The sequence below is a fragment of the Aythya ferina genome, assembly GCF_964211825.1.
Source record: "Aythya ferina genome assembly, chromosome: 3".
In the NCBI taxonomy this organism is placed as follows: Eukaryota; Metazoa; Chordata; class Aves; order Anseriformes; family Anatidae; genus Aythya; species Aythya ferina.
The window spans coordinates 10,885,009-10,899,945 of NC_140298.1; the positions used below are offsets into that span (position 1 = coordinate 10,885,009).

The window sequence follows — 14,937 nt, forward strand, 5'->3', positions numbered from 1 at the left end:
GTGAACCAGGCACTTAGCGGGGAGTGTTTTCCAGTACAGCCTGTCTCCAGCGTGATCACAGCGCAGAGCATTGGCGTATCTCAGCTTTTCAATGGAGCTTTACAAAGCGAGGCTGAGGCCTCCTGATTTTAGCCTTGCTTTTCTTCAGCATTACATACAGGAGCATAGGAGGGGGACCGGATTCAAGGCGAGAAGCCCGAGAGGAGCATGGAGAGTTCCCCCAAACTTCAGCACCATACACGAGACGGCAGCCGAGGGATGCAGCTCCCAGTGCTGCTGCAAAGCTCCTGCCGTTTCCCATTTGTGTTTTAAAAAAAACGCAGCAAAATGAGCAAAAAGCAGGGACACTGGCTGATTTCGGGCATCTCGAAGGCAGCAGGCAGAATGCAAAAGAAAACCAGGGTGCAAGCACGGTCGGGAAGAAGCAGCTTTGGCTGGCAGGCGGCGCGATGACTGACAGCTTCCTGCACCGCAGCGGGATGGATTAGGGAATCGCCTCCGGGTCTGGATGAAGCCAGGATGCTGGGCCAGGCATCCCAGCTGGCACGGGAGGCAAAGGGGGAAGGCTCCTGCCCCCCGGTGCTGCTGCGCTGGGACCTCGTGTCCCGGCGGTGACAGGAGGAGAGCTGGGTCAGAACCACGGGGCAAACGAGGATCTCGGCGCCGCTTTACAGGAGAGGGGCTGCCATTTCCACATGCTGTTTCAGGCACAAAAATCTGGTTTGAATCCCATTGTCTCATGTAGCGGGCATGGGAAAAAAATAAAGGAAAGGCGGGGAAAAAATGCGGAGAGTTCAAGCTGCTTGGAGCGTGCACCCGCGTTTTGCTAAGTCTAACCATAGTTTGGTTTCATCCTCTCGATTTTATTCCTTTTATTATTTTCTTGGAGAGCTCGCAAAGAGGAAGGAGGAGTTTGAGAAAGCTAAACAATGCAATGTGCTCTTCCATGAGGCTTCCAGAATGATTGTTCCTTTAAAGTGACAGGCTCCCCCCTTTTAAAAAGTGAGGAATAAAGAAAATCCTCCGATGGACAAAAAATATCCAGCATGATGACACCACCCTCGCTCCCAGGCATGTGGTGATTGCTGCTGGGGATGACCAAAACCATGCCACGGACTACAAAAGCCCCGGGAGCTCGGCGTGGACCTGTGCCCAGCGCTGAGATGCGCCGTAAACAACTGCATCTCGATAGCCCTGTTCCCTTCCCTCACCTGCCTAATGTGTTTTGCCAAGGGTCTGCTCTCCCTGCGCCTCGTAAATATTTTATGGAAATTAAATCAGAAGTGATTAGGGCGAGCAGTTCATCTGTCTCTGGCTCTGTCTGCGAGGAGGGAAGGCAAGGCAGGAGTCAGTACCACCGCATTTTTAAGCGGAGCCTGACATATTTGCAGTGCATGTGAAGAGGGTATTTTAAAAGTTTGCATCAGCTGTTGGGTTCTATTTTGGGGATGGATTCCAGTGAAAATAACGTGGATGCTCATAACTGTGTGAATAAATGACCCCTAACTGCTTTCTTAAAATATCGTATCAGTCTGCTGTGGGAAGTCTGCGTTTAACTGTTTTTTCTCCTCTGTTTGCATCTGAGCGTGTTGCATAGGAGGAGCATGCTTAGAGGGTAAATGTTTAATTTCTACGTAGCAAAGACGTGAACAGCTCAGGTGCACTGATCCTTGCGGCTCAGCTAGTCCAGTTTTTGTTAGCACTCCCCCTCCCCGGTCCTATTTTCCCCCTCCCTGGGCATTTCAGCGTGGAGGAGCTGGGATTCAGCAGCGAGCTGCGTGCAGCCATCTGTTCCCGGCTGCCCTGCGAGCCGCGCAGGCTCTCGCCGTCCTCTCTGTGCATGCATTGCTCAGCACACCCATCTGGAGCAATGGTGCCTTGCTCCAGACACCCATCTCTGCCCCCTAGGCCACCTTGAGAGCCTCCTGTGCCGTCAGGACACAAGCCTTTATGTGTGGTGAGCTGGGCTTGGGGAGAAGATCCAGCCAGAAAAGTGCTTTAAAAATACAGCTGGAGAGATTTGGGGCTGGATTCTTGTGGTTCCTCAGCCACATAGTGGGACTGATGGGAGGGAGAAGGGACTGTCACCTCCCCGTGGCAGTGTGGCCCCGTGCAGACCTCGGTGGCCATCTCTCGTGGCCTTAGAAGAGGATCAGCTTCAGCAGCGTGGCTAATGTTACTTGTTATGGGAGGGAGGCCTCGCTAATCTTCGCGGAGCTGTAGGAACACAAATACTGGGCAGCTGATCATCCCGGCAATGCTGTGATCTGCACCAGGAGGTAATTTCCGAGGCGTGAAAAGATTTGTGGAGCCCTCTGTGCTAAAAGGAAAAGCCTGCCTCTGTCCCTAGCTGGTCGTAAGCAACCAGTTGGTTTAAACAGCTCCTGGGTTTTAAGAGGACTTCTTTTTGTCTGCCCAGAGCTGCCTCTGCTGCCTTGTATCTCGGCGAGCGGTGAAACAGAAAAATCTTGCCGAGGTTTCCCCCGTAGCACACCTGATGGCTCGCCACATCGCTTTAGCTGTGCCTGACTCGCCTGTGTTCATCGTGGACCTGGGAGCCAGTCGTTCAGCCACATCTGTGGAGCACGCAGAGCTGACCCGCGGTGCCAGAAGCGGGTTTAGCATTAGCTTAATGGAGATGATCTCGTGCGCAGAGTCCTTGTAAATGTTCCTCAAGTTTTGCTGACTTAAAGGCAGCACAGCCACCGGGATGTTTCTGGCACTCAGTGCTCTAACCGCAGAAGTTTAAAAAATAGAAAAAGGTAGCAGTAAAGCTAGCTGGCTTTCTGCACTTGATATTGGTATTTGTGTAAATGGGGACTAGGAAGCGGTCCAAACGTTTGAGAAATTATAGTCCTGCTCTGGTGTAAGAAAATCTGAATCCGTGCTTATTGTAAGAGCTGCGTATGGCCAATTTGTCTTCGAGCCGTACTGGAATATGATCTAACGCGAAGTTTTTCCTGCAGGCTCTCTGTTAGGATTAGGACTGGATGCAGCTCTCGTGATCCTCAGTGGAGAAGAGCTTCAAGACTTTTTCCAAAATGCATAGAAGCTGCTTTCTCAAATACAACTGCTGTCTTTAGTAAAAATTGTCCTCTGTGATACGAAACAAGCAGAAATTGGACACATGCTTTTTTTTTTTTTCCTTGGATTTGTCTTGTCAGGACAAAGTAAAATCTTGTGGTCAGGAGACAGAAATCTAAAATCTTACAGATTCTTCACGATGAAGCTTTTTCTTCCTTAATACCTAGGTAATCTTAGCCCTGCTTGAAGTGGGCTCTCTTGAACACAAGGACAATTCAGAGACGAATTAAAAATGTGAAATCTTTTTCTAACTTTCTTGAGTAGAGAGCAATTAGAGACAAAAACTAAAAATTTTGCTCTTCCCTCTCTGTGACTTTCAGTAGCGGCCATGTCCCTTAAGGCTTAAAAATAAAAGCTGGAGGGGAAAGGAAAGAAATGTTCTTGCAAGATTAGGCTGAGGGAGTACTGGGAGACTATATTTTATCTTAATTTCTTTGGAAAGGTGGAAGTTTCGGTGCCGTGTGTCCAAAATAGCTCTCAGACTTCCTCTTTGTGAAGTTCATAAACAGCGGAGGCTCTGCAGATAAACCTCAGAGTCGAGCGTAGGTCTGTACCGTTCACTTGCTTCACCATTTCAGACTTTTATCATTTTTCCTTTCCGTATCGATAGCGCAGCTGTGTTTTCCCTTTTCTCCAGCAAATGGGAAGGGCCCTGCTCGCTTGTGCTGGGGCTCCCGAGCAAAACTGCACCTGGGCAGAGCACACAAACAACGGGCTCCAGATGACGGGGAGGATGCAGCTTGTCGCATGTCTGTTTTCCAGGCTCATCCCTAAGCCATGAATTAGTGATGGAGCTGGGTTTCTCGTACTGGGGATGTCTTTTCAGATGATCAGACATCAAGCAGGCTCCCCATTAGCCTGTGTGGGCTTCCCAAAGTGAAAGCAGCAGGGTTGGCAGCTGAAGAATGCCTTGGCAAAGATGAGACCCACCGAGTTTTGCATTTCCACGTGGGGCACAGACAGACCCCATCAGATTGGGGTGGTTCAGAAAGGCAGCTTGCACGGCAGTGGGAGAGAAGCACAGCGACGTGTGGCAGCAGACAGCAGGTTAACTCGCAGACAGACAGCTTCTGCTGTCGAAAGGCCAGGCTGGCACAGTTTTCCAATTACTTTAGAGCCATCCATTACTTGCAAAATTGCTTGTTCAACATCATGATACTTCTATTCCCCATCGCCTTCCCTACCTCGTGGAGCCATTAAAATCCTAGAGAAAAAGCAAATCATCTTGTTTGACCCACAATTAATCTTGACAGCAGACTTGGTAATGCTTTAGCTGGCTGAGAGCACTTCTAGAAGTTGCAAGCAGCAGAGCTCCCATAAATTCCCTCAGGCAACTGATTTCTGACAAGCCGCTTCATAAGTTGGAGATGGATCTGTCTTCTTTTTCCTGGCCACCCCGGGTATTGCACCACAAGGGGTGAAACTATTCTGCGAAGCCATTAGAGAGGCAAGGTGATCTGTCCAGTTCAGTAGCTGGGAAATGGGGGAAGGGGAAAGCTTTCTTTTTTTTTTTTTCATCTGTTTTTATGATAGATGCTTATCTCAGAATATTACTTAGGCACCTGATTAGCCAGCCGTTCTTGTGTAACAAATCCATTTCAATGAGAAGTAAACTGCAGTAAATGATTAACATAATCTTCTTTACTAATGACTAGGGATTATTTTTTTTTTTAATTTAATGAGTCACTTCTTAAATTCTGAGAGGGAAACAGGGGCCAGGGACACTTTTTCTTTTTAGTGATCGCAGTACAAGCATTTGTGTGTAGAAAAGGAGTGTTTTCTCTCCAAGTGGCCGTATCAAACATGCGGTACGTGTGCTCGCCTAGATATGTTCAGCTCACTCGCAGGAGGAAATGTGTAGCACGGGTTTTATAAAATTGCTATTATGGTCATGATTAATGATTTTGTTATCCGAGCAGCGAAACCACAAGGCTTCGCGACCGCCATAGCAATCACAAAGCTCTGGTACGTGCCGCACAAAATTCTCTAATTGTGCGTTGAGGGCGTGTTGAAACGGCGTTTCTTTGCGGACTCGCTGTTCCAACAGCTTTAGGTTTGGGTTCATTTCTCTTCTGTGGCTACCGGGCATGTTTTCAATAGATCCCCTGAAAAAAAATATATTTGGAACCAGATTGGTTTCAACTGGCTTTAGGGGAAGACAGTGTTTCTTTGAGAGACCAATGGTTGATAGCCTGGCTCTGGAGATAATGCCTTTTCTACATTTATTCCCATAGGCAAGTGTGTTGTATTTGGGTGACCTGCAACAAACCTTTCGTGTCTCCCACTCTGTCATCCTCCCCAAAATTTTCACTGCTGTGACGGCAGCAGAAAATCCCAGCCCAGTCTTGTGCGGGGCAGGAATTGCTCTCTGCTTCCACCACGGAAGCAGAGGATGTGTCTTGACAGTCACCAGTCACCAAGTTCAGATTCAGTCATGGTTGAGCGGTGCTAAGGAAACAGACCACCTTTCAGGTCTTGAGCATCATACCTTTGATCCTTGATTGCTTTCTGAGAGCTTCCATGTGGCTTCCTGAACCCAGCTGTAACCCTGGGATTTGTCAGAAATACTTCCCCCTGTTTGAGGCTTATCTGAGCATGTCCCACTGAAGGCCTTGTGTTCTTCTCTTCTGAAGAATACCAGAAGGATAATCACTTCCTACTCTCCTTGCCCATGGGGCTCCTGATTCTACAGACTTCTTCCCTTCCCATCTTCATGTTCCCTCCCATCATTTCTTTTCCAGGCTGGACAGACCTCCTCTATTTAGCTAACCAGTATTCAGAAGCCACCCCAGGCCTCCGATTGTCCTGACTATAGCACTGGGGGCTGCTGTTTTTTAACCCCAAGACCTCTCTCCTGAGCAGCAATAGCTGTTTGATAGTACATTGTTGTATGTGTCAGATCAAGGTGTTCCCATCACTTTACATATTAGTGATAATTAGCTTTTTTTTTTTTTTTTTTTTTCTTTAGCATCCCAGCATTATGAGATTCTTAAGCGAATTTTCAGGGTCAGCTTTCATTTTTACTTCCCTGAATAACTAAAGTGTCATGAGAAGGTTTTGTCTTCTTGCTGTTCACCCTGTTTTCAGTTTATTTATGAGTACACTCAGCAGCACAAGTAGAGGCCTGGGGGCTTCACTGGTGACCTTCTGCTTGGGAGGGACAAATATTTCCCCCTCTTACATCCAAATCTTCAACCCATTTGTTCCTATGTGTTGAAGGCCTTCTTTTTTCTTCAATGGAAGCTTGAAGCTTTGGTGAGGGATCTGTTTTTTGGAAAGTAGCAGTGCTTATTTCAGCTGACAGTCAGCAAGGTGAGCCAGCAGATACTGCGTCTGTCAAGCAGTTTCCTTCAGCCTCACCATCCAGGAGGCAGCATGAACTTTTTTCCAGAAGAGTGAACAGAGACCTGGGCTCGGATAGACTGCTTTCTACCTTTCTGGGTGCTCGGAGCAAAGTGTTTGTGTTGGCAAAGTGCCCCTCTAATCTGAGGACATTGAACGTGGAAATGAAGCAATTTTTAATAAGGTTAATGCGGAGGCCTGAGCCGCAGCTTCTTTGGTATGCTGCAAACAGGTTTTGTAGCCATGTCAACACATGTGGAGGAGAGGCCCGGTCGCCCTGCTGGCTCTGAAGGAGAAGGAGGTGTGGAGCAAAGCAAGGGCAGATAAGGATCCGGCTAGATAGAAATCGCTCCAGCCTCTCTTCCAGTTGCCTGTTGCAGAAATGAGGCCTTCCCAGCGAGGCCGTGCACGCATCCAGCAAGCATCACGCTTCTCGGAGGGCTGGTTACAGCCCCCAGCTGCCCCACAAGGGATTATCTAGCAGCTACATCCACTTTGGGACTTCTTTTTCCATCTAGGAGGGCGAGAGGGTTGCAGGCCAACGTGTGCCACCTACTCCAGTTGAGTAAGTTTCCCAGGCTTCATTACGTTGACCATGAGCACCCACGATGTTTTTGGAGCGTACCCACGAAAGGCTTGTCCCAGCAGGGCTCGGCTGCAATTCCAGTGAAGGTGAAGGGTCCTGCTGGCTGGCAGAGCACTCTGCTAAGCCCTGCCTCCTTTTTGGCTCATGACAGTCAAAGTTTAACTTTAAGAGCATGCTACAGGGTAAAACTACCCGGAATCTGGGGTGTGTGCCTTTCTGTTGTTGTTCTGAGAAGCTGAAATTACAGCTCTGCATCAGTCTGCACCACACGCCGCGCTGCGGAAAGGTACTTGTAGGAGGCGGCTGTTGTAACTAAATCCTAACCCTCCTAAGGAAGGTTTTCAAAATATCCTGAAAGCTTAATATTATTTTGAAGTACTTGCTTGTAGAAGCTTCTCGTTTTATTTTGAAGTGTCCCCAGAATGTGCTTGATACAGTAGGGCTTGAAGTTAGAGGCAGAAAAGTTAGCTTAGAAGTGCTTAAACCCCAGAAGTGAAGTGTCTTTATCTAGGGAGAAATGAAGACTAGGCTGATGAACCATTTAAATAATAATAGTAAAAAAATGAATACCAGTGCAGTTGCATTTTATAGGTGTTGTTAACATATCTTAAGACTTGTTCTAAGTACTTGTTGTTGTGTTTTTTTTTTTTTATTATTAAAAAAAAAAAAAAAAGAGGGAAAGAAAAAACAATCCCACATGAATTAAAAGTCTGTTCACAATGGGTGGGTCAGACATTCAAACTCATCCTGCTTGTTGTACGTCTCGGATAACCCAGCCTGACTTTACATTACGCTGCAGCCAGATCTGTGTATTTGCTTTCAACAAAATAAGCTGGCAGTTCAGTGCCTTTAAGTGCTGTGCCAGTTGAAGTGGTTCGACACATACTTTGTGTTGTAGTGCTTTAAGGTGTGCTCAGCTCTGGACAGAGCCTTGCGAGGCGTTGTTTTCAGAATAAACAAATGGCCACAATGACTGGTCTTGTGTTCTGGGAGTAAGAGACAGGTTTAGTACAATTCATTGAAAAATAATATTTAGAGAGTGCATTCTTGACGAGGAGAGAAGGTTTTTCAGGTAAAACCAGTCTTCTGCCAGTGTTGATATAACTACCTTCCTCTGTTGGGGTTGTCTTTCTGCTAACTGCTGTGGAAAATGAAAACGTCTCCATTGGACTTGTCTTAGCCGCAGCCACAGCTTGACAGTTGAAGGGGGATGGAGATTTTTCTTAGTTCAAGGCACCAATATTGCAATTGATGTAATTGCAACGTTACAGCCTTTCTGTCAACAGCAGTACTGATGTGTAAAAGGAACCATCGAGAGGGTGCTCATGTAACAGCCGTCCTCTGATATTTGTGGTAATCTGAAAAAGTCTAACCAACGTATGAAAAGAATTAATGGGCAAAAATCCTGAATGCCTGGATATTGGATGGAAGGTATTTTAACCAAGGAAGGGCTATGGAGAAGGGATGGCTAAGACTAGTCACCTGCTGTGCATTTCTCTAATAATAATACATTATTATAATACATAAAGAAAATAAATACATTAAGAAGCTGCAGGTATTGGCAGCAGCATATTATTGCATATTTTGCCGTTTCATGATTGTTACTGTGTAATGATATAATAATTAATCTAAAGAAAGTGAGCACTATGAAGCAGGAGTGTATAAAAATAAAAGGAGCATTCATTGCACATTGGAGATTAGTGACAAAAGGAGATGAAAAAAATGATTTTTAAAGGAAAGCTGATTATTTAAGTAGTCTGTGATGAACTGGAACTCAGCAAGTGTTTGGAGAAGAATACGTAAAGAAGTTTTTATCTTAATGGGACTCCTGAAGATTAACAAAATTACCAGATTTTTTTCAGTCCTGAGTGTGCATCAGGACTTAAACTCCTTCAAATGATGCAATCATTTAACCTTGTACTTCTAGTGTGAATGTTCGCCATCCTGCGGTGCCCAGCACAACAAATAATATGCCAAACGAATACGAGTGGTGTTAGTGAATATGTCACCGGTAGGCTATGGCACATGTAATTTTTCCATGTGTGTGGCAACACATTTTACGGCCTGGCAACAGATCTGCCTCTTTCAAGAACTTTGTGAAACCTGATGAAGCTGCCTGCTGTCAGGTGTTGCCAATATTGCAGGTGTGTGCGAAGTCAGTGAGTGGCAAAACACTTCTTTTGAATACTGCGTGCTGCAACAGCTGAATGTGTGACAAGTTTTTTCCCCTTTCCATTTAAAACAGAATGCTACAGATAGCTCCTCCAACTCCTCTCAGAAAAGGGAACAGCCCGTGCGAACTCTGGCTTCTCCCGCATCCAGCGAACATCGAAGAATTTGCACTCGTGGACACCTTCACGACCATTATAGTTCCGACCACTACCATCTAGAACAAGTAAGGTTTCTGTCTCTGTTAGCTGTTAGGACGTAAAGGACTGTCTCTGTCATTAGCTAAGTCTGTGGAGTGTTTGGTTTCCTTCCCCCCCCCCCGTCCCTCAGAAGATCCCCACTTCTGTCTCCTTCTCAGTTAGTTATAGTTTTAAGTGTGTTTTCTGTCTGAAAGTTGGAATATGGGGGAAAGCCGAATGCTTACCCTGCTTCTCCTACAGATAGGGGGACACTTTGTGAAGATGCACTGATCTGTTAGCTTGTTGGGTGTGGTTTTTTTCAGTCAAAACACACCAAAGTGTGTACAAAGATCAAAATCGTTCAATAACTTGCTTTTCATTAAGCAAGGAGAAAGTAATTGCTCATTGAAAATTGAACTTATTTATATTTTCTCCATCCCTGCTTCCACAGTCAGCACCACGATCGTACCGGCACGTCAACTTTCCGGATGACGATGAGGAGATAGTACGCATCAATCCTCGGGAAAAGATTTGGATGACTGGATATGAGGACTATCGCCATGCCCCAGCGCGAGGAAAGAACTTTGATCCTGATGACATGGACTCCTACGTACGTTTTGCCAAAAGTGAGGCCTCAAAACACGAATACACTTATCCTTACGTAGACAACTCAGACTTTGACCTGGGTGAAGATATCAAGGGTGCTGTGATAAAGACTCAACCCGTCAAATTCAAGCCCAGACGGAAGGAGGATGGTGAGAGGTCGCGGTGCGTGTACTGCAGGGACATGTTCAATCATGAGGAGAACAAACGGGGTCAATGCCAGGATGCTCCAGACCGCGTCAAGACTTGCATCCGTCGAGTGAGCTGTATGTGGTGCGCAGACACTATGCTCTATCACTGTATGTCCGATCCGGAAGGAGACTATACAGATCCTTGCTCGTGTGACACCAGTGATGAAATGTTTTGCCTCCGGTGGATGGCCCTTATCGCCTTGTCTTTCATTGCTCCATGTATGTGCTGTTACTTGCCGCTTCGGGCTTGTCACCACTGTGGGGTCATGTGCAGGTGCTGTGGTGGAAAACACAAAGCTGCTGGATGACTACAGATGAGTTCAGAGTGCTATGTTTTTCCTGTAGTTCAAGGAACACGTTGGTTTTTGAGCATTAAGATCACTTATTTTGATGCAGCCACTGTGCCCAACAGCATCCAGAAACCACCAGTTTGGATCACTTTACATTTGATCGTCTGGGGCTCACACTGCATTGATTTGCTCATCAAGTGTTCTAACTAACTAACGTACAGCATAGACTTTTGTATTATTAATCTGTAATCAAACAGACTCTCTTGTACATGTTTATATTATTTTTTCAGTTAAAATGAGTTTGAGAAAAGAACTGCTTTAAATGGTGGTGGATTGTAGAACATCTCCAGGTTGTGTCCGTTTTGCCTCTGCTTGCTCGGTACCATCAGTGCATTAGCAAGTTTTGGCATTTCTCAAAACAGGGTGGTATAGTGAATGAAATCTCACTTGGAAGATATTTTAACTTGCCGTCAATTTATTGTGTGTATAGAAGGTGTGCTAGTAACAAACTTGTACCACAACACAGTATTTCTGTCACTGGTTTTCTTTTATTTTGTTTTTTGTTGTTGTTGTTCTATTTTCCAAAGCCAAAATAGCCATCTAAGCTGCAGTTTCTCTTCTAGAGTCCATCGTCATTTCCTTCAGCAAACATCTTAAATTATTTCTCTGTTCTTAAAGTTCTATGAACAGAAAGCAAGGCTCAGTTACCATAGTCACATAACCATTGAGAATCTGGTAGTTCTCCTTACCTGTAATCATTTCAGACCACTACTTGAAAGGGAAACTTAAATTTTAGTGTTTTCTTTTTTCCCTAAATAACTTTGGAAAAATAAAACTGTGTTTTCAGAGTTCTGCCTGAAAGAAGGGAACTTCTTCATTAGCCAGCCATGTCATGATTTGAGAATAAAACACTAAGGTTCCAGATGGGGAAAGTTCTTGTTATGCAAAGAATTATTAACAATGCAATGTCAAAAGCACTATTGTAATCCATGGCAATTCTGGGGAAATGCTGCATTAAGTGGTGGATTGTATGGAAAATAGTATTTGTTTATTTTTTTCTGTATAATACATGAGCATGAGAACATACACATCCACAGTAGAAACTACATTTAGCAGTCTAAGCAGGTATTTAAAATCAAAAGCCAGGTTGTTAACCACCACTTTCATTTCCTGACCTACTGTCCAAATCCTCCAGATGCTTACAGATGTCCCAACTTAATGCGTGTGCAACCAGCATTTCTGTGATTCTGTGTGTAGGATTAAGCATGTGAGTCTTTGCAGGAGCCAGACTGAAGTGTCTCCCCCGCTTTCCCCTCCCCAGTTTGCCACCCAGATTTATCAAGTGGATGCATAAGGTGCATACAGCAGGATAAGATTAATTTTTTTTAAATGTCATGTTGTCTTGTGTACAAGGCTTGTAATTAGCTGGAAAAAGAGTATTTTTCTAATATATTACAAGGAATAGCCAAATAATTTTTATTAAAAAAAAAAATGATTTAGCGCAGTGAGCTCTAACTAGCATAGTACAATCTGAATACTTTGAGGCAGCTAGGGATTGGCTTGTCAAAGCTGGCACTGCTGTTCCTGCCATAATTTCTTTCTGCAGTAAATTGCCAGTGGGCGCATGTCCTTTCCCTCCCTCTATTGCACATTGACATCAGTCTTAAAAGAGAGGATTTTTTTTTTTTTTTTTGCCAAATAAATGTAAAAGGAACGCTTGCCATTTTTTCTTGGTGGAATGTCCCAACAGTTCCTCTGAGAGTTAATCACAGCTTTTTAGTAAACCATGAACTAAGTATGCAATGTGCTTATACACTATAGAGTTTGGTAGGCTTAATTTGTAGCAGTTGCTGGGGATCTTTTGGTTGGAAAAAAATGAATGATAATGGAAAAGGGATGGAGTGTTACGCTCTTGGTGATGTGTCTGGGTTTGCTGAATGAAATATAAATATTTTGTGCCTAATAGCAGTTGACAAATCTCTCAATGGTGTCTAGTAAACATCAAGCCAGCCTCGAAAAAATTTAATGGAACAACCTTTTCCTTTTATTTCTGTTCTCAGAGTTGTTTCATGTAAACAAACATCTGTAAGATCTTGTCTCTATAAAGCACAACACTACAAAAAGATCTTACAGCTTTTTGTCCGGTCTTGAAGTGCCCCTATTTATTTAAGTAAAGTAGACATACTCCAAGCCTTTCTGTATGTCTGGAAATAAAAGTTAAAAAAAAAAAAAAACCTTTTTTAATTTTATTTTTTTTATTATTTTTCCTCCCTTCTTCTTCCTCCCTTTTCTCCTTTTGGGTTTTTGTAATACTTGTAGATTTTGCTGCGTGTGTTATTTGGTTTGTGAAGGCAGTGGTGTAAGGGCACAATGATAGAAATGGGTGTTTTTTGTAAATATTTCTCCTTAATTTCCACACTGCTGCTGAACAGTGTGTAGCATTCTCCCAGTCAGCTTTGCAATACTGACATCAATCATTTGAGAGAAATTATTCAGATTTTATTTTTGTATCTGTGGTAACAAAACATTAACCAATTTTTTTTCTGTTGTGGAAAATTTTTTTTCAAGCTATTGCTCACATTAACAAATTAAAGTGCCTGAAGCCTCATCATTATTGTATCTATATACTAAAAGTTAAAACCCTGTTGTATTGATTTTTATAAGCCTTTTTACCTCTGTGTAAAAAAATATATATACAAGTGTATGATGTACATTTTAGTTCTTAACTTCTTTTTTTATTGTTTCTAATATGTATGATCAATGTAGCTATTGCTTTAAAATGTACCATGTAAATACAAATACATCATATCAAAATGATGCCGTTTATGGGTTTTGCCTGGCTGGAAAACAAGGTGAAAATTAAACCATGCTGGTAAATACAGGGGAAATTACCAGAGCCACCCTTCCAAGACCTCAGAGTCTCTGAGGGAAAAAAAATGGAGTTAGTTTGCATTTTGAGGTTGTAAATGCTGTGAGCATCAGACACAGGCTGTACTTGCCCAAATGCAGCAGGGAATGAGGGAGTGGGTGTTTTTTTAAGTGGTTTTGGGTGTTATTCAGGTGTTTTGCATGTTTTTGGGGCGCACCTCAATGAGTAGGCCCAGCCTGGTGGCTCTGCCTTCCAGAAGGCCCTGGTGGCCATGACTGGGCCTGGGCCTGGGCCGGCACCCTCAGGTGTCACCATCACCCTCTGGGCCTCCACCCCCCACAGCCTCCCACCCCACGAAGGCCTTAAAATATACTTTTTTTTCCCTATTTTAGCCACTATGATGGGAGATAGGGCTGGTGCTGAGGGCCAGCACATCGATGTCCTCCTCATGCCGCCACAAAACCACCCCACTACTTAGAGTAGTCCCAGCACCATGAGGGAAAAGGAGGGTAGGGGGAAAGCAGAGGAAGAAAAAAGCTGGGAGCTGTGGTATTTTTTCTGACATCTTTCCTCCTTCTTTGCACCATTTGCCCCCCATGCTGCCCCAAGGATGAGGGAAGGAGCTGTAATGCCAAGTTAGCCTCGTGGGCACCCAAATCTGTCTGCAAAGCAGTCCACATGGCTGGGCATTTCAGCAGGCTCTGGAGAGCCCTGGAAGGAAAGAGAAGCTCGGCTCATGTCGCAGGTAGCCATGGGGACACGTGGCTCCCGAAAAGGTCATCACTGAAGAGGACACCTTGCTTTTTGAGGGTACATGGTGCAGGTTTGCAATGCCTGCCAGGACACTACTTGGAGAGGCACATGGGCAGCTCCACCTGCTGGCACTGCAGTCAGCGTCCGAGGGGTTTAAAATGGAAGATGGAAGAGGAATAAGCCAGCTAAAACGGGCCAGAGGACACCAGGCTGCAGCTGATCGACTCAGAAACCAGCGAAAAACAGTAAGTATATCTGATTTTTCTACAAATATTTCCATGAATCCAACAGGAGACCCAGCACTTGGTGCGAATTTCCAGTCACATAAATAACTGGTGGTTTAATTTGTCACAGCTTTGCTGAGATCGAGTCCATTTCTGCTTTGTCTTTACATATTTCGATAGATCTTACATATCTCACATAAATATATGCGTATTATAAAAATGTGTATTTGCTGTAAACATTTTTACAAAACAAGTTTTAGCAGTCCACCCAGGCTTTGCAGCCCTCCTGAGAAATGCTGTGGTGTGGGCCTGCTGTTTGGCACAAGAGGACCCTCGTGGTTCACAAAATCCTGCGGTTTGCCACGGAAAGCTGAAGGCAAAGCAACTCTGACGGCCTGGTCTTGACTAATGATGGCAAAGACTTTTAGCTCTGTTTCCTGGCATTTCACATACAGCTTGTCCTGCAGAAGGCCTGGTTAAGCCTCGTTTGTACCTGGTTGTGGCCTGCAATGTCTCCTCTCATGTTTGTCTGCAAACCAAAGGGGTCACTTCTGCCTGGGGATTTCTAAACTGAACCAGTAAACGGTACATTTGGACCCTGCAGATTTCAGCAAGATACAAAGTGATATGGAAGGAAACCAAACTTC

The 14,937-nt window shown here is 44.6% G+C and overlaps 1 protein-coding gene across 3 annotated transcripts in view; it reads left to right on the forward strand.

Moving 5' to 3' along the window:
- Nucleotides 1-13,261, forward strand: part of SPRED2 (sprouty related EVH1 domain containing 2) — a 60,026-nt gene extending 46,765 nt beyond the window's left edge. For all 3 annotated transcript variants that reach the window (XM_084512257.1, XM_084512256.1, XM_084512258.1), the window contains exons 5-6: nt 9,258-9,407; nt 9,812-13,261. In XM_084512257.1, the coding sequence (XP_084368383.1) occupies nt 9,258-9,407; nt 9,812-10,462 (801 nt within the window). In that variant the 3' untranslated portion in view covers nt 10,463-13,261. The remainder of the gene's footprint in view (nt 1-9,257; nt 9,408-9,811) is intronic.
- The last annotated feature ends 1,676 nt before the right edge of the window (nt 13,262-14,937 follow it).